This window comes from Adiantum capillus-veneris, chromosome 11 (assembly GCF_014529385.1).
Source record: "Adiantum capillus-veneris isolate H3 chromosome 11, ASM1452938v2, whole genome shotgun sequence".
NCBI classification, from domain to species: Eukaryota; Viridiplantae; Streptophyta; class Polypodiopsida; order Polypodiales; family Pteridaceae; genus Adiantum; species Adiantum capillus-veneris.
The window spans coordinates 14,800,117-14,820,155 of NC_140941.1; the positions used below are offsets into that span (position 1 = coordinate 14,800,117).

At 46.2% G+C, this 20,039-nt stretch overlaps 1 protein-coding gene across 2 annotated transcripts in view; it reads right to left on the reverse strand.

Moving 5' to 3' along the window:
• Window positions 1-1,013: 1,013 nt before the first annotated feature.
• The window catches only part of LOC147446917 (pre-mRNA-splicing factor CWC22-like protein (DUF3245)), a 78,311-nt gene continuing 59,285 nt past the window's right edge, over window positions 1,014-20,039 (reverse strand). For both annotated transcript variants that reach the window (XM_086522856.1, XM_086522855.1), the window contains exons 3-4: window positions 1,792-1,886; window positions 1,014-1,680 (exon numbers count right to left, since the gene is read on the reverse strand). In XM_086522856.1, the coding sequence (XP_086378982.1) occupies window positions 1,374-1,680; window positions 1,792-1,886 (402 nt within the window). In that variant the 3' untranslated portion in view covers window positions 1,014-1,373. The remainder of the gene's footprint in view (window positions 1,681-1,791; window positions 1,887-20,039) is intronic.

Sequence of the window (20,039 nt, forward strand, 5' to 3'; positions counted from 1 at the left end):
AAAAAATCTACACCAAAGACGTACAATTCACCAAGTGGACAACATAAGAAGATGCTTATGAAGTCTCTTTTATTACCAAGGTCCTCGAGAGTGAGAACAACCATAGGCCATCTAGCTCAACTTCTTCTGAATTCTTGCATAACATCCTCTTACATTTGCAATTTTTTAAGGAGCATACACAATCAATTCATTACATCATTTTGGTGGGTGTAGTTCCAAATGAGATCACTAATCAAGCTCTCACATCAATGTGTTGCATGCTCTTTTCTTTTTAGGGGAGGATAGAGAAACAAGAGGAGGTGGAGGATGAGGTTCACTATGTACGAGGTGGAGGATGTGTTGCATGCTCTTTTTTTTTTTAGGGAAGTGGACGTAGAGAAACAAGAGGTGGAGGATGTGGTTCACTACAGATGCCCCACCATGTTCAAATAGCAACGCTCCCTCTACCAACTCTTAGAATCAACAGACCAACACACACACACACACACACACACACACACACACACACACACACACACACACATGACGCTTATGTGGCTCCCGCAATATTGGCACGTGAACAAGTTATTGCTAGCTCCCAAGAGGCGCTATGCCTTGGCTGCTCCAAATAACCTCCTTTGCATATTTGCAGAGGTGCTAGGTTAAGGTAGCTACACCTTTTACCTTTGAGTGATAAAAAAATGAGCACCTAACCTACGACCTTAGCTTAGAGGGTCAAACAACATCCCAGCAACAACCATTCCTATCAGATTTGGGAATCTCTGCCTTTTTTTTTTTTTCGGCTTCAAAAAAGAGAACATATGTCTGGAGTACTACTCATAGAACAGTGTACTTACAAAAACTAAAGAATAAGAAGTATTTCACATTAGAAACTATAACAGCGCCGAAAAGTATGCGGACGTTGTGTGTGGCTAGACGAGGCTCAAGACAATCAGTTGAGATGCTATGGTGTGCATTCCCCGTAATATGTGGGACCGCTTGGGCACCTGCTAACAGTATCCTGTTGAAACGTCTTAAGAAATGGCATATATTATTAAAAAAATCACTATTCTGAAGGACAGCATTTGAACAAAAGTTTATATGGTGGCCAGCAGATCCATTCAGACACTAATCAAATCCCTTGCCATAATCATCGCCAAAGAGCGACACTGCCCACCTGAAACACAATGACCCTGCCGGAGACCAGATCCTTTTCATGGGCTTTTGGAGCAATATAGCATACCTGGCATAGCTTACAATGTTTGTCATGGCCAGAGTTCCCCCATAGAGCAATCCTCTTTTCAATGTTGAAGCATCATCGACTTGTTGTCTGCTAGATTATGCAATGGCTTACCAAAAGAAAGTCAATATAGCACCACAAAAGTTCAAACCACCTAGCCATTTTTCTTCCTTTTCTTTTTGCCCTTCGAAGGCTCCAATAAATGACCCATCAATGTAGACGACTGTTGTTTCCTGTTGAATTGAGCTGCTCTACCATCATCGTCTTCACCATCCATGTCCTCTTTTAACCTTTTTCCTGAGTTGGATTTATCAGTGACCAGGTGAGTTTTCAAATGTTTGGTTTCTTTACTGAGGGCTGTGCCTTTTGAAACATCCAGCTTTGCTTTAAGCTTTTTCTCGAGTGGGTTTAGTGTGGTTGTCAGCTGTGAATGAGGCACATACTCAGCTCCTAACCCTAGTCTGAAGAAACCCCAAAATGTGTACTTTAGCAAAACATGCAAATGACAAGATGTCAAGTAACGATTTCCTCATTTCTAGGCTTGTTTTCTGAAAGGAGACACAGACACATACCTTGCTGGGCGTCCATCTATTTTGAGATCAGACTCATATGTATCTTCACTATCAAGATTCTCCCCTCCACTCATATTTTTCACCCATTTATTTGCCTGCACCATGCATAGGAACCCAGGTATTTATAGCCCTCATGGTTAATTCAAGCACGGCACGGAACAGCAAATGGGAAGCCCCAAAACAGATATGTCAAACAGCATGGAAGTTAGGAAATTGAAATGGGTACAAAAAGGTAAGGAATGGGATAATATTATGATTTTGTGACTACTAAGCACAAACACTTTTACTACCGTCTTCTCCAATGTGAGACAATATACAACCACAAAACACTTGATTAAACCTTTAAAATCAGAAATCCTTGCAAAGTTCAAAGTAGAAGTGCTTTCCTATAGTCAATTTATTTTCTTTTTTTTTGGTTGGAGGGGGGTTGGGACTCGGGAGCCGGGGAGGGGGGGGGAGGGGACTTGACCTAACCTGCGGCAAACGCCATGTGCTTCAACTCCCGGAGCAAGCCCCTTCGCTTACCCTTGTGCTGAGGTTCAAAGCTGGCATGGATTAATAAGAATGCCCATCGCTGCAGCGTCAGGTGCCACAGGTCATGCCATACGACACATGGCAGTCCCAGATTTTTACGGCGTGATCTACGGGCCATTTGGCTGCTGACATGGTAGGACATACGGAAGTCAGTGATGTGGCATGCTTTTCGGTAAGGTTATTGGCCCAACTTGAAGAATCTTTGATCGAGGATCCACAGCTTGCACATATTTGACAGAAGCTGCAAGTTGGCACTTGTGCTTAGTGCCTCTTGAAGTATTCAAAGAATCCTAGATATGCAAAAGTTTTGAAGCAGCAACCAATCACAGAATTTTACGAAAGGTGGCAGAAGGTCGCCAATTCTCCTCTCAAGTCAGCAATGAAAGTGAAAGCAAAGCCGAAATCTGATACGAAGACTTCTCTTTTGACATCGAAAGAAACTGATCGAGCCATCGAGCGAAAGATCATCGAAATCATGAAATACAGGAAAACTCTCGTAGGGGATGCAAGTTCGAGTCTTTCCCCGGCTCTATCTTGAAAGTCGACCGACATTCAACTTTCGAGGATTTTGCAAAGAAGAGGTCAAAAAGGAAACACCACCGAGGTATTCACTTTGAGGATCTCTCCAATTCTCCAGTTCAGTTATTCAGCAGTTTGAGACCGCCTTCTCAAGAGACAATTTTATGGAAGTCTCCAAGGTTCGAAAGTGGCATCCCACCTTAAAGGGAATACACAAACATGGTGGTAAGATAGCCTTTCTGCCTATAACCAGAGATATTGAGGTTCTTTCTTACCGGTTGCTTCTTTCTAGAAAGTGTCTTTGAAGAAACAAATGGAGAGATACTTTTGCGATCTACAAAAGGAAATCCAGCGATACTGTTTGAAGAAGAAATTTGCTAGCATTTAGCAACTTATGGATCATGCTCTGGACAGTTTCTCAAAGATATCGGGATCTTTGACTTATGTTATGAACAAACCAATGTCCAATGCTGCAAGAAAGACGCTTCAAATAAAAGGAAGAAAGCCAGAAAACTCGTTCAAAAACAGAAATCCACAACCTCACAATTCTCTGCCAAGCAGAAAGTGGAATTCTACAAGGAAAGTGCTTCGGGTGTGGTTAAGTAGGCCATATTTTTTAGCACAATTCCCTAAGAAAGAGGAGAAGCCAGAAGACAAACCAGAAACTTCAAAAGCAGTACAGTGAAGAGCTAAAAAGGAAAAACGAAGGCCGAACTTGTACCAGATTTTATGGGGACGCCTGAGGATCATGAGAATGAGAGTACAGAGCTTTGCAGTTGGGCAAAGTAAACGATCACAAAGCCCTAATTTTTTTCAACAACGGTGCCAAGGCAACTTTATTTCTACAGAGATGGCGGCTCACTTAGTAATGCATGAAGACATGGGACCCCAGATAGATGTGGTATTAGTGGCACCAGGGTATGAAGCTGCCGTAACGCTTGTCGTAGGCAGCTTCAACTGCATTGTAAGGGTTGCTTAGGGCATGAGGGCATCAACATTTTTTCCCTTGGAAAGGTGTGATGTACTCCTAGAAATGCCTTGGCACGATCAGAACGTCATCCTGGTAGATTATGGTGCCAAAAAGATTTTGTAGAAGAATAGTAAAGGTCGAGTGGTCATTGATGTAAAGCTCAAAGGCAAGTCAGTCCTCCTGTATCGGCTTCGGACATTTTGAAATTAATAAAATTAAATCCTTTTGTTTCCTCGTTCTTGCTCAATAATGTGGAAGAAGAAAAAGAATCCATCCTCACAGAGTTGGAGTCAAAGGGGCAAAGTTACCTTCAAACTCATGCCAATTGTTTCTCAAAGGGGTTGCTTGGCGAGTTACCTCTAGAGAGACCAGAGAATCACACCATAGAATTAATCCTTGGTAGTACTCCAAACTAACCCCCTTACAGAGTGAGCTGAGACCAACAAGAAGAAATCATGAGCCGATTGCAAGACCTTTTGGGAAAGGGTTTGATCCAACACTGTACCTCACCTTTTTGTTTTCCAGTATAACTTGTACAGAAGAAAGACGGATCTTGGAGAATGTATATCGACTACAGGGCTATCAATCAGATTACCAGCAAGAACAAAATTCCAATACCCAGGATCAATGATATAACAGATGGATAGGCGAGCTCGCTGCTGCTGCTTCTGCGCACGCCATCCCTGCCCTCCCCACCTCCCCCCCTTCGCACTGCCCTGTCCCTGCCAGCCCGCCTCATCCCCCTCCCTCTCACACTGCCCTAGGCTGCCCGCCAAGCTTGCGCACTGCCCAGTGCTGCCCGCCCACTCCTAAATCCCCCCCCCCCCCTTGCGCTGCCGCAGCCTGTCGCCATTCCCTCACTCCCCCCTCGATACTGCTTCGCAGCGGCATCGATTTGCCCCACCTCTTCGCCTCATTCTCATCACCACCTTCGACTCCCCGTCGCTTGCCTTTGTAGCAGCAGACACAGATGGAAAATTCTGCTCCGCCACAGAGGGACTCCACTCAAGCCCCCTCGCCCGACCCCGCAGAACCCACCATCCGACTTGCTCTTTCGCCGACAGAGCAAGCAAGCTTAGAGGCAGAGGTGTGTCACGTGATACATCCAACCCTATGTGTCCGTGGACAAGCTACAGCATGACCAGGGTTCAGTTCAGTCAAGTCAGTCTAGAATAGGAAGTGATCTGGCACTTTTGTGAGTCTGTTCGCAGACCGTGCATGACCAGTCACGTAGAGTAGATGCATATCCTCCAGTTGCACACAACTAGATCATCAGCATTACCATCAAAATCCATCAGGGGAATTTTCTCGTGCATTAAACCTATTTTCCCTATTTTTGACATTTTTTACTTATTTATTAAGTGACTTTTGTTGGGAACTAGGTAGGGCAATTTTGCTAAGATATATATAAGCAAACCAAAGCTAGCACCTTCTGGCAGAGGAGGCAGCAGGAGCATTGCTCAATAGACCCACTCTCAACAAGAACAAGAACCCCACAGCTGGTGTTTCCCACCAAGCAACTCAGCGTTTTTCAAGCAGCCTCATCAGCGTTTTCAGCCAGGAAATTCAGCAAGAAGAAACCTCTGCACTCAGCGTTTTGCAACACCCTGCATTGGCGTTTTCTGCAACAGAGATCCCACAGCGGTTGACAGCGTTTTCAGCAGCATTTCCACAGCAGCTTGGCAGCGTTTTCAGCAGCAGCATATCAGCGTTTTCAGCAGTTGAACCTACCAGATCCAGCGTTTTCAGCCATAGGAAGCAGCATTTTTGCAACAGCAGCAAGTCCGATTCAAGCATTCAGTTTTCAGCCATAGTCTCGTCATCATCGTCACCACCGTCGGCCTCGACATAGCCCCATCTAGATTTGCATCAGCCATTGTACCAAATTTTGCAATCAATAGTAGACCACTCTCGCCATCGAGAGTGGGGCCCTTGGAGGAAGGTTTTACGACGTCTCTGGTGTCGTATTCTCTTCTTTCTCTATCTCTCAGTCTCATGCACCTTCACGCACAGTGTCCATTCACTTTTGTGCCCATTGCACACTCTCATTAAGAACGGAAGGCTCTCACTTCCATAAGTAAAAGGAAGCTTGAGCACAGTTCGGAGCACTCATCTTGAGCAAAGTTCAACATTCATTCCGCTGCACCTTACAAGGTGGCACGCCTTCAGCCCACCTCTGTTATCTGCAAGATTCTCGCATGATCTCCTCTAGGCCCGCCTTCGCGCAGAGGTAGGCAAGATCCTCGATGTTCAGCTTCTCGGACGTGGCTACTACCAGATAGAGTTTGAGACTCCCGAGAAGGCCTCCAAAGTCATTGCGATGCGCCCCCTGGCCATCCAAGCAGTTCGCTTCCCCGGCTTGAGGAGAGAGTACCTTCCGCTCCTGTCCAGGATTGGCTCAGAGATTGGGACTGTCCTCACCTCGCACAGCAGCCTCTGTAGCTACCAATGAAACTGGCATTCCCACAGTACTTATTCTGGTTCGGGACACCCACACCCTCCCAAAGGTTATTCTACTACCTCGAGTGAGTGGTAGTTGGTTCAACCAGAGCGTGGAGTATTCGGGCCTTCCGAATCAATGTTTCATCTGTCGACAGATGGGCCATCTTACGAAGGCCTGACCACGGAGGAGCCCCCGACCTTCACCTCAGGCTTAGCCTTAGCCTCCTAGGGTTGGCCAACAGCAACAGACCGAGTCACAGAGTACTCAGGCACACTCCCCCTCAAAGCCTGGGGCTCAAGCAAAGGAGGATTGGCAACAGGTTCGTGGTCAGCGTCGACAAGGGCCACCACGTCAGCCTAGCCCTCCGAGTGGTCACCGGAACAGGCTCCAGGCCAACAGTAGTGGGTTCCCAAAGGAAACCGTTTCGACCCTCTTCAGCAGCACAAGATGTCACGTGACACATCCAACCCTATGTATCCGTGGACAAGCTACAGCATGATCAAGGTTCAGTCAATCCAATCAGTCTAGATTAGAAGTGATCTGGCACTTTTGTGAGTCTATTCGTAGACCGTGCATGCCCAGTCACTTAGTGTAGATGCATATCCTCTGGTTGCACACAGCTTGATCATAAGCATTCCCATCAGAATCCTTCAGGAGAATTTTCCAGTGCATTTAGCCTAATTTACCTATTTTTGATATTTTTCACTTATTATTTTTAAGTGACTTTTGTTGGAAAGTAGGTAGGGCAAATTGAGTAAGTCTAGACTAGCACTAAATGGCAGAAGAGGCAACAGGAGCCAAGCTCAACAGGCAACTTCTCAGCAAGACCCCTTGGTGGACTTCCCTCCAAGCAAGACTCAACCTAGCGTTTTCTTCATCTACATCAACCTTGCGTTTTCAGCATTTGGATCATCGCCAGCAAGTCCCTTGCCTTAGCGTTTTTGCATCAGCAGATCTTCACCGCAAGCAAGTCCAAGCCTATTGTTTTTGCCAAGTTCTATCACCGGAAAAACTACAAACATCAGCGTTTTCAGCCCTTGCCGTCGGCAACAGAAACCTCATGCCTAGCGTTTTTGGTCATAGCAAGCTTCAGCCCCTAAAGAGTAGCAGATTCAGCCTTAAGAACCTCCGTTTTCATCCCTAAGACCTGTAGATTTTCAGCGACAAAGATCAGCAGAATCAGCCCCAAACCCAACGTTTTTGGATTTGCACAGCAGATTTCAGCCCATAGTGTTTTTTGACAGCAGATAAAAGATTGCAGATTTCAGCCCTTAGGTCGGCGTCGTCGTCCCCGTAGTCATCATCAACATAGCCTAGACTTGCATCAGTCACATGCATTCCCATTGTACCAGATGGTGCAATCAATCGTAGACCACTCTCGCCAACGAGTGGGGCCTTCGGAGGAGGGTTTTACAACAGTCTCTGGTGTCGTATTCTCTTCTCTCTCTATCTCTCAGTCTCATACACTTTCACGCACAGTGTCCATTCACTTTGTTTGTGATCATAGCATTCTCTCATTAAGAACGGAAGGCTCTCCCTTCCATAAGAATAAAAGGAACCTTGTGCACAGTTCAAAGCACTCATCTTGAGCAAAGTTCAAACATTCATTCCGCTGCACCTTACATTGGTATCAAAGCTTTGGCAGTGTTCTATATCACTCAAGGAAAGAACCACAATAATCACAAGAATTTTTTTTCTTGTTGAGGTCGCACGAACCCAAGTTCGCTTGGGCCTGTCGATTCCTAGTCATGTTTTTGAAGAGTGGCAGGAATCCTAGGAAAGAAGGGCTTGTCCAGCCTCTCCTTGTGCCTCTTTTCACTCATTGAGAGCGGACCGTGCACTTAGCGACCGGCCAATCGACGTGAGGTGGGAAAAAGAAACCTTGGTGTGAGCGCAAGGCCACGAAGGGATGCGCCCGTATAAAAGAGCAGAAATTGGGTGAAAAGAAGATCCTTCTCAAACACGGTTTGCAAGCGAAAGAAAGCCTCAAGAAAACCTCAAGAACCTCAAGACCCTCGAGAACCCAAGTTCCTCGTGAACTTAAGAACCAAAGATCACAGTGCATGGTCATAACCCGAAGCGGAATGGATACTTCACATACAGGTGATGAGCATGAGAGAGGCGATGAAGAGTTCTCCCCACCAAGAGATTTTTCCGACCCTCCTTCTCCATCTACGCCAAGGATAGCACCAGATCCTATGGAGGCTTGGTGCAAGATAATGATGGACATGATGACAACGTGGCACGAAGCAAGAATGGCAACCATGGAGCGTGAGAGCGAGCAATTACGCTTGGAGGCCAAAGAAGTTGATGACAAGTACGCAGAAAGAAAAACAAAATTGGATCGCAAGAACGTTGTTCATTCTTCCTCTCTCATTTCTAATGTGCAGATGAAGATTGAAGAGATTCGGGAAAAGGAGACTCTCTTAGTCTCTTCTTCTCCCAAGCATGACACACATGATTTGCATGATTATGCGAAGCATGATGATTTGGATGACACTGACAAGCATGATGATTTGCATAACAAAGATGTGATTTCTCACAAGCATGATGATTTGCATGAAGAAGACATGGTTGTTCACAAGGATGATGAGTTAGTTGATGCTTTTTCTAGCAAAGCTAACCTCGTTGCAGATTTGATCAATCACGAAAGATCGATCTTGGCTCTCGAGCCTAGATCCAAAGAACCCCCCCAGGAAGAACCGATCTTGGCTCTCGAGCCTACGTCCACAGAAACCCCCCCCCCCGAGGAAGTATTATGTGTTCGCATGATTGATACGCACGCATTGTTTGAGTGTTTCATTCGTGATCCTTTCCTGTATTTTAGTCAACGTCTTTATGTGATCCCTTTTCCTAGGCATGACATATTGTACGTTGAGCACGCTTCACTCATGAATGAGCACGAATGTATGTGGAATTTTCATGAAAAGCTGAAAAGTATGCATTCAAGGAAGTCACGTTCCATGTCTCTTCCTTGGCATGACACATTCGTAGAACGAGCACATGAAAGTATGAGCACCAAGCATGGGCATTTCTATTGTGAATTGCCACAATTGATTGATTTAGATCAGCAAGACAAGATTTGATCTCATTGTTTGTGTGTGTGTGGTAAACGGTTTGGCACTCCGTCTATTTGTTCATCTACATTGCATGCACAGTCTTTGAGGAAGACAAGATTTTTTCACTCACTTTACATGGAATAGGTATGTTCATGGTTTTGTGTTGGAAATGGTTTCAGGAATTTTCAACCATGGAGATTCTTGATGAAGAAAGAAGCATGACTCTCGACAAAATTAAAGCATCGAAGGAGACTCAGAAGACTTTGTGTCGCTTTCGGCGCGGCCCAAGGAAGCAAGCATTGCAGACCTTTATGAAGTTCAAGTACCCCACAACCCACACATCAGAGTGGGCCAGCGAAGAGTCCCTTCCAGGATTCCGGATGCTATTGGCAATCTCCCTCGACGCCATACAGTTCGGTACCAGTACCTCACTTTGAAAAGGAGGGGATGACACGTGACACATCCAACCCTATGTGTCCGTGGACAAGCTACAGCATGATCAGGGTTCAGTCAATCCAGTCAGTCTAGATTAGAAGTGATCTGGCACTTTTGTGAGTCTATTCGCAGACCATGCATGCCCAGTCACTTAGTGTAGATGCATATCCTCTGGTTGCACACAGCTTGATCATAAGCATTCCCATCAGAATCCCTCGGGGGAATTTTCCAGTGCATTTAGCCTATTTTTGACATTTTTCACTTATTATTTTTAAGTGACTTTTGTTGGAAAGTAGGTAGGGCAAATTGAGTAAGTTTGTATATAAGAAAACCTAGACTAGCACTAAATGGCAGAAGAGGCAACAGGAGCCAAGCTCAACAGGCAACTTCTCAGCAAGACCCCGTGGTGGATATCCCTCCAAGCAAGACTCAACCTAGACGTTTTCTTCATCTGCATCAGCCTTGCGTTTTCAGCATTTGGATCATCGCCAGCAAGTCCCTTGCCTTAGCGTTTTTGCATCAGCAGATCTTCACCACAAGCAAGCCCAAGCCTAGCGTTTTTGCAAAGTTCCATCGCCGGCAAAACTGCAAACATCAGCGTTTTCAGCCCTTGTCATCGGCAACTGAAACCTCATGCCTAGCGTTTTTGGTCATAGCAAGCTTCAGCCCCTAAAGAGTAGCAAATTCAGCCTTAAGAACCTTAGTTTTCAGCCCTAAGACCTGCAGATTTTCAGCGACAAAGATCAGCGGAATCAGCCCCAAACCCAGCGTTTTTGGATTTGCACAGCAGATTTCAGCCCATCGCGTTTTTGGACAGCAGATAAAAGATTGCAGATTTCAGCCCTTAGGTTGGTGTCGTCGTCCCTGTCGTCATCATCGACATAGCCTAGACTCGCATCAGCCACATGCATTCCCATTCCCATTGTACCAGTTTGTGCAATCAATCGTAGACCACTCTCGCCAACGAGAGTGGGGCCTTCGGAGGAGGGTTTTACAACAATCTCTGGTGTCATATTCTCTTCTCTCTCTATCTCTCAGTCTCATACACTTTCACGCACAGTGTCCATTCACTCTGTATGTGATCATAGCATTCTCTCATTAAGAACGGAAGGCTCTCCGTTCCATAAGAACAAGAGGAACCTTGAGCACAGTTCGGAGCACTCATCTTGAGCAAAGCGCAAACATTCATTCCGTTGCACCTTACACGAGATCCCAACTCCACCCTCCACCTCAGCCTCGCCTTCGACAGCCCCTCCTCCCCCTGAGTTCTCCTTGGATGTACTCCTAGAAATGCCTTAGCACCATCAAAACGTCGTCCTCATAGATTATGGTGCCAAAAAGATTCTGTAGAAGAATAGTAAAGATCGAGTGGTCATTGATGTAAAGCTCAAAGGCAAGTCAATCCTCCTTGTATCAACTTCGGACATTTTGAAATTAATAAAATCAAATCTTTTTGATTCCTTGTTCTTTCTCAATAATGTGGAAGAAGAAAAAGAATCCATCCTCACAGAGTTGGAGTCAGAGCAACAAAGTTACCTTCAAACTCATGCCGATTGTTTCTCAAAGGGGTTGCTTGGCGAGTTACCTCTAGAGAGACCAGAGGATCACACCATAGAATTAATCCTTGGTAGTACTCCAAACTAACCCCCTTACAGAGTGAGCTGACCCCAACAAAAAGAAATCGTGAGCCGAGTTCAAGACCTTTTGGGAAAGGGTTTGATGTTAGGTGCAGCGGAATGAATGTTGTATTTTTTCAAGATTAGTGATCTTTATTGCTCAAGGTTCCTTTTAGTTCTTAGGGAAAGAGAGAGCTTTCCGTCTTGTAGAGTGCTATGATCACGAACAAAGTGAGTGGATATTGTGCGTGCAAGTGAATGAGATTGAGAGAAGGAGAGAGCAGAGATACGACACCCGAGAGGTTGTAAAACCCTCCTCCGAAGGCCCCACTCTCGTCGGCGAGAGTGATCTAACTTGATTGCACAAAGGTGTACAATGCGTATGCAATGGACTCATGCAATGGGACTATGCCGATGGCGGCGACGATGATGACGACGACGACTTAGGCTGAAATCTTTGATCTTCTATTGGCTGAATTTCGTGGTCTTCTTGGTGGCTGAAAATGACTGTTTTGCTCCTTTTTCTAGCTGAAAATGGGGGGAGCATCTGCAACCGTCTATGGGCTGATCTGCTACTGTGTCATAGGCTGAAAACTGTGAGAATCCAACTGCTGAATTTTGCGTTTTTGCTACTACTGAGCTGGCGTTTTTGACAAGGCTGAAAAAACGTTGAATCTGCAAGTGATGCTAGCGATGCTGGATCTGCTACAGTTTCCTAGCGTTAGTAAAAACGCTATGGCTGGGCTGATTCTGTTGCGGGAAAAACGCTGCCTAGGATGGAAAACGCTGCTGAGGTTGGAAAACGCCAAGCAAGAGGACTTGTAGGCGATGGCTTGCTGGGAGGAAACGCCAAAGGAAAGGAGTGGATGGCGAGGGTCTACTACTGAGGGGGGGTACTGCTGAGAAGTTGCCTGTTGAGCGGGAAGCTCCTGCTGCCTCTTCTGCCAGAAAGTGCTAACTTGGGTTTGCTTATATATTAACTTAGCAAAATTACCCTACCTACTTTTGTTGGAAAGTCACTTAAAAATAATAAGTGAAAATAACCAATAAATAGGAAAATAGGCTAAATGCATTGGAAAATTCCCCTAATTCATGCTAATGGATTTTGATGGGAATTCCGATGATCATGCTGTGTGCAACCGTAGGATATGCATCTATGCTAAGTGACTAGTCATGCACGGTCTACGAATAGACTCACAAAAGTGTCAGATCACTACTAATCTAGACTTGACTGAACTCACTGAACCCTGTTGTGGTGTAGCTTGTCCACGGACACATAGGGTTGGGATGTGTCACATGACATTTGATCCAACACTGTACCTCACCTTTTGTCCAATATAACTTGTACAGAAGAAAGACGGATCTTGGAGAAGATATATCGATTACAAGTCTATCAATAAGATTACCATCAAGAACAAAATTCCAATACCTACCAGCTGCAGTGGGAGCATTTGCAACAGGGATTGTCAGTCGTACAGTGGCTAACACTAGCATGATGCATAGTGGAGTTTTGTAGACCATACAGAGTAGTCTGCGGAATTTACATGCAGGATCTAGCGTTGGTACGCACGTTCACCTACCAATAGAGTCCATATGGGTGCATGTAGATCGTCTGAGCGAGCCATTGGGGGCCTAGGTTGAGAGAGTCTCTCACCTGTTTTCTTGTACATACAAGCAGTTTAGATGGTAGGACCCACTTATTGGCACATTTGCCTTTAAGTAGGAGATTGTTGGGGTACAGGCGTATGTGCCTTGCCCGGTCGCCCCATGCGATGGGTGCCCGCCCATTGACACCACCTTATTCTTGTACATATAAAAGAGCTCCTCATTTAGAGGTTGAGTCCACCCACACACCTACTCTCTCCCTCTCCCTTTCTCGCCCGCACACACCGCACCACATCCGCACCGTGCACGCACGCATCCGTGCACATGCACTCTTCAACTACTTACGCTATGTAGCTATAGTCATACGTTCTTTGTAAGATAGAAATCTTGCAAGTAGTATGTATTTAATAGACCATGTGTGCTACTTGTGTTCTCAATACGTGTTACATATAACTAGCACATATTTTAAAACAGTGCATGAGGTTGGTGAAAGTTCACGGCCACCACTGTCTATAACTTTTATGGATGTGAATGCGCCACAAGTTCAAGAGATAATGATTGGGCAACTAGATGAGGACAATTCAAGACACCGTTGGTAGTTGTTGTAAATGTGTTTAGCCAATTGATGCGGAATCCCAAGTTTATGGAGTTTCTAGAAGTTCCACCAGTGTCACAGCAGATAAGGCAACATTCTCATCCAATAGAGCCTGTTGAGGCTTATGGGCAAGTCCCAAATGTGTCCCAACAGGAGAGAGACCATTCTCATGTTGTGGAGTCGCAGGAGGCTCCAAGGCAAACCATTTCTATCCATGAACACGTGGCTAGGACGCCAATTCCTCATCCTATACCACTTCAGCCAGTCACTTTTCAGCATCCAAATGTTGGTCCAAATCAACACAGAACTACCTTCCAGGCTATGCATCAAGTATTTCCACCACCTACGATACATCATGGGTATTTTGGAGGTGGATTTGTGTTTCAAAGCATGGCTAGTTATGGGCCTGGAAATCAGCAGTATATACCAGGACCAATATTTGGGGGTATGCAAGGCATGCTGCCAAACCCCACGTATGGTAATGTTGTCTTATAGCAATTGAGTCCCTCATGGTAAGCAACAAGGGCTACTCATGCCGTTGCCTACCTCTGATAAACCATTTTAGGACATAAGTATAGACTTTGTAACTAGTTTACCTCCTTCCACATCTGCACGGAACACGCAATGTCTAACTCTCATTGATAGATTTAGCAAATTTTGCATGTTAATCCCTTGCAAGGCCAATCTTACTGCACAAGATGTTGCACGATTGTTGATAAAGCATTAGTATTCATTGTGTGGTCTACCCAAGTCTATTGCATCGGATTGTGATACCAAGTTCACATCCCATTTTTGGCATGCTTTGTTTGAAAATTTTGGCACTAAGTTAAATTTCTCTTTTATCCACAATCTCATAGGCGAATTGAAATTTACAACCATTTGGCATTTGATGTTCTCAAATCGTATGTTCATGATAAACAATCTAAGTGGGAACAATATCTGTCGTTAGTTCAAGTTGTCCTCAATGATTCATTCTCTAGTGCAATTGGTCATACTCCATATGAGGCGGCATTTGGCCGACCTTTTTAATCGTTATTGACTAGGTCCATTTCCAAATTTAATGATGTTAATTTTGTTAGTCAAACAAAAATTGATGGTGTTGCTTGGTGATGATGAACTGAGGAACGCTCGTTGATACTGCCGCTTACCCTGCACACCTTCTGCCTGCAGCCCTGCACAGTGCACCCTCCTCCCCCCTCGCCATCGCTCTCCAATCCCCTCTCCCTCCCACCCTCGTGTTGCGTGCTGAGGAACGCTCGTTGATACTGCCGCTTACCCTGCACACCTTCTGCATGCAGCCCTGCACCCTCCTCTCCCCTCGCCATCGCTCTCCAATCCCCTCTCCCTCCCACCCTCGCGTTGCGTGCAAGGCCTGCATCACGCTGCCCCAGCCAGCACGTGTGCTGTTTTCAGCGTGCGCAACCCGCGTAATCCACCTAGCCCGTCAGCCCTCCTCTCCCACCTCGTGCTGCCCTTGGCAGCCCGCCAGCCCCTTTCCCACCTCACGCTCCCTCTACCTGCTCACCTGCCTCCTTTGTTGTGGGCTGATTTGCAGCCTATTGGCAACGGAGTCTACACATTCGCCCGCTCCTCGACAGCAATAGACACAGAATGGCGGCCCCTGCTCCAGCATAGAGGAACTCCTCGGAAGCCCCCTAGCCCAACCCCGAGGAGCCAACCCTTTGACTTGCTCTTTCGCCAGAAGTGCAAGCGAGCTTGATTGCCGAGGTGGAACGCTTGCAAGCCTCCTCGGTTATCTTCAAGATTATTGGCACCAGACCCAGCCGAGGCGAAGTTCGGAATTTACTTCAGGCCCGACTCTTCTCCGATGTGGGCAGGATCACCCATGTCCAGATCCTCGGGAGAGGGTATTATCAGATAGAGTTCGAGTCTCCAGAGATGACGGCCAAGGTGATATCGATGAGTCTACTTGGTATCCGAGCAGCTCGAGCTTACTTCAGACGATGGCATCATGGTTCGACGATGGCATCATGGTTTCGACCCTACTACAGATGTGCTTGAGGAGGAGGCCGACTTGCCTATCTCAGTCTGCTTCCCACGCCTGAGGAGAGGGTACCTCCCTCTTCTTCCCAAGATTGGTTTCATGTTCGAGACAGTTCTGGAGTCACCACGCATTGCAGCTTCAATTGTGGCCAAGGCCGCAGGTTTACCTATTGTGCAGGCTCTTGTTCGAGACACACACTTCTCCCTCCTGAACGTGATACTGTTGCCTAGTGTGAGCGAGGGTTGGATCAAACAGTGTGTGGAGTATTCGGGTCTCCCGAATCAGTGTTTCATTTGCAGGCAGATGGGCCACTTAGCAAAGGCCTGTCCTCGCAAGAGACCTCGACCCACAGCGCATGCCCGGCCTCCCAAGGCTAAGCCTGCCCAGCAGACAGATACCCATGACACACACGCTAGCACCTCAACAGAGGCCAGCGATCAAACAACTGACGGTTGGCCGTGTTACGTGCACATCCAACCCTATGTGTACGTGGACAAGCTACTTCATGACAAGGGTTCATTTCAGTTAGCTTAGGAAGTGTTCTGGCACTTTTGTGAGTCTGTTCGCAGACCGTGCATGTCCAGACACTTAGAGTAGATGCATATCCTCTAGTTGCACACAGCATGATCATCAGCAGTACCATCAGATTCCATCGGAAGCATTTTATAGTGCAAAAAACCTATTTTCCCTATATTAGTCATTTTTCACTTATTATTAATAAGTGACTTTGTTGGAAAACTGGGTAGGGCAATTTGACTAAGGCAGTATATAAGAGCGCTAGTGTTTTCTGGCAGAAGAGGCAACAGACCACAGTTGAAGTGCACCTTCTCAACAAGACGGCAAGAGGACCTATCGTTTTCAAGCCACCAAAGACAGTCAACGTTTTTCACCAAGTGCAAATCAGCACCAGCGTTTTGCCACTTGCAGATCAGCCTAGCGTTTGCAGATACCATAGCGTTTTTGCAGCAGATCAGAATCAGCCCTAGCATTTTTCGATCAGCAAGACAGCCTAGCGTTTTGCAGATTCTCCATGACAGATTCAGCCCTAGCTTTAGCATTTTCAGTTTTCGACCTATAGACACCACAGAACAGCCCCCAAACCTCGCAAATCTCACCTTGCAGCAGATCCTCGCCGCACGGTTAGATCAGCCAAGCTTGCAGATCGCTATTCGCAGATTTCAGCATCTGCGTTTTCAGCGCATCGTCGCCGCGTCCTCCTCGTCGTCGCCATCATCACCGACATAGAGTCAGAATTCAGCAGATACAAGATTTGCAGATTTCAGCCCTTAGCGTTTTCAGTTTTCAGCCCGTCTCATCGCTGTACTCATCGTCGGCAAGTCCATTGCATTGTAGAGATTTGTGCAATCAATAGTAGACCCCTCTCGCCATAGAGAGTGGGGCCTTCGGAGGAGGGTTTGACAACATTCTGGTGTCGTATTCTTCTCTCTCTATCTCTCAGTCTCAGCACCTTTATTCACAGTGTTTGCCACTTTGTTTGTGATCATTTGCACTCTCTCACTAAAGGAACGGAAGGCTCTCCCTTCCGTCATTAAAAGGAACCCTTGAGCACAGTTCAGAGCACTCATCTTGAGCAAAGTTTAGCATTCACTTCCGTTGCACCTTACATTGATATCAGAGCTTTGGCAGTGTTCTGTATCACTCAAGGAAAGAACCACATAATTTTTTTGTTTGTTGCGGTCGCACGTAACCCAAGTCCACTTGGGCATGTCGATTCCTAATCGTGTTTTGAAGAGTGACAAGAAACCCAAGAAAGAAGGGCTTGTCCAGCCTCCCCTTGTTTCTCTTTTCACTCATTGAGAGCGGACGGTGCACTTAGCGGCCGGCCAATCGACGTAAGGTGGGAAAAGCAACCATCGTGTGAGCGCAAGGCCGCCAAGGGGTGCGCCCGCAGGAAAGAGAAGAGCTCGGGTAAGAGAAGATCCTTCTCTAACACAGATTGCAAGCGAAAGAAGAACCTCAAGAACCTCAAGACTCGAGATCCTCAAGAACCTCAAGAACCAAGAACCACAACAACCCAAGTTCCTCGTGAACTTAAGAACCCAAGACTTCAGTGTATGGTCATCACCCGAAGTGGAATGGATACTTCGCATGGAGGTGATGAGCATGGAAGTGGCGAAGAAGAATTTTCCCCACCAGGAGGTTTTTCAGACCCTCCCCCCTCCCCATCTACGCCAAGGATTGCACCAAATCCTATGGAGGCTTTGGTCAAGACAATGATGGACATGATGTTACAAGAAGAAGCGCAACGCACCACCTTGGATCGCGAGCGTAAGCAAGCGCGCTTGGCAGCCGAGGAAAGAATGGTATCCTTGGATCGCGAGCATGACAAAGAGCGCTTGGCAGTCGAGGAAAGAAAGGCATCCTTGGATCGCGAGCGTAAGCAAGAGCGCTTGGCCGCCGAGGAAAGAAAGGCATCCTAGGATCACGAGCGTGAGCAAGAGAGCTTGGCGGCCGAGGAAAGAAAGGCAATCTTGGAGGGCAAACACGAAGAAAGAAAAGCAGAATTGGATCGCAAGCGCAAGGAAAGAAAGGCAGAATTGGATCGCAAGCACGAGGAAAGAAAGACGGTTAGACTTGTAGCGTGAACACGAGCAAGCGCGCTTGGTGGCCGAAGATAGACGAGCGGCCTTGGAGTTAGAGCGTGAGGCACAGAGAGACCAACGCATGCAAGAGTTGGTCCTACAGGTACTTACCTCAAAGCCCGAGCTGGTCAAAGACATTGGTGGTTCATCAAGTGGCACAAGCCGAGACGCGGACTCCAACAACCCCGTCACAGAAAAGTTGGCATTCAGTAAGTATGACAGTAAGATGGATGCTAGTGTTATTCATTCTTGGTTGCATCAATTCAATACTTATTTTGCGACAACTAAGAAGACAGGAAATAGCAAAGTTTTGACAGCAGCCATGTATCTTGTCGGTGATGCTATCAATTGGTATAAAGCATGGCAAGAGGAGCAATCGGCCGCGCACCTAGAGGAAGCTGAGGTAGACGTGCCCCTGTCTTTCAGTTGGGCCGACTTCCAAGACAAGCTCAAGACGCAGTTCTTGCCACCTCAATGCCTAGCGCGATTAAAAGAAGATTGGCACAATCTTAAGCAGAATGGTACTCCAGTCATGCCTTTTTCTAACCGTGTTTTGCAACTTGGCACCCAATTACGCAAATCGGATGCGAAGCACAAAGAGGCTTTCATTTTCGGGTTAGACGACTATATCAAGTTTGATATCAAAGTCCTCGACCCCGTAGATCTTAACAAGGCGGTAGCAATTGCTCTCGCACAGGAGATGAAGCACAACAAGGGAAAGCCTAAGGAGAACAAGACTTCTCAAAGTACCTCTCAGAATCCTCAAAACGATAAGAATGGTAAGAACGGTAACTCTTCTAGCCAATCTTCCTCTAATTCTTCGGAAAAGAACTCTAACAATGAATCTAAGGGTAAAGCTAAAACACCTACTAAACCTAAGCTAACCCCTGATAAAAAAGCCACAAAAGGAATTATTGGAGGATACATAACAGCAGAAGAACAAGTCATTTATGCTAAGGAAGGTCGTTGTTATCAATGTCACATCAAGGGTCACATTAAAGCGGCTTGTCCTAAGACAACTCCACCTAAAGAACCTAAGGCACCCGCAGCAACCACAAGCACTTTAATGAACCAAGCTGAAACTTCTCATGTCTCTGACACACACATTGATGAGTCTCTCATGAAGTGTTATGGTCATGTGAAGGGTCAACGTTTTGTCATATTGTTTGATCCAGGCAGTATGCATGATGTGATTAGTGTCTCTCTTGTAGAGAGAGCCCGCCTAGAGGTTAGTCAGACATCTCCTCTCGAGGTGTCTCGCTTCACTCCCGATATGGATTCTCTCATCACGGAAGAGTGCCTTGATGTGATGTTTACATGTCGTGTCTCCTCTCTCAGGATGTGATATGCTTTTAGGCATTCGATGATTTCGTGAGGATAACCCTCTCATTGATTGGGCAACCAATACTTTCACTTTCAATGGCAAAAGTGACTCTTCCATTGTCATTCGTGGGGAGCAAGTTGTTCATTCTTCACCTCTCATTTCTAATGTGCACCCGAAGATTGAAAAGAATCAGGAGAAGGATAAAGAGGTGATTGTTCACAAGGATGATGGTTTAGTTGATGCTTTTTCTAGTGAAGCTAACCTCATTGCAGATTCGATCAATCACGAAGAACCGATCTCAGCTCCCGAGTCAACATCTAAGGAATCCCCACAGGAATGTGCATGATTAGTCAGTACGCATTGTTCGAGTGTTTCATTGGTGACTGTTTCCTATATTTTAGTCGCCGTCTTTATGTGTTCCCTTTTTGTAGGCATGCCATATTGTACACCAAACATAATTCACTCATGAATGAGCACGGATGTATGCGGATTACGCATGAAAAGATGAAATATTTGCATTCAAGGAATTCACATTCCATG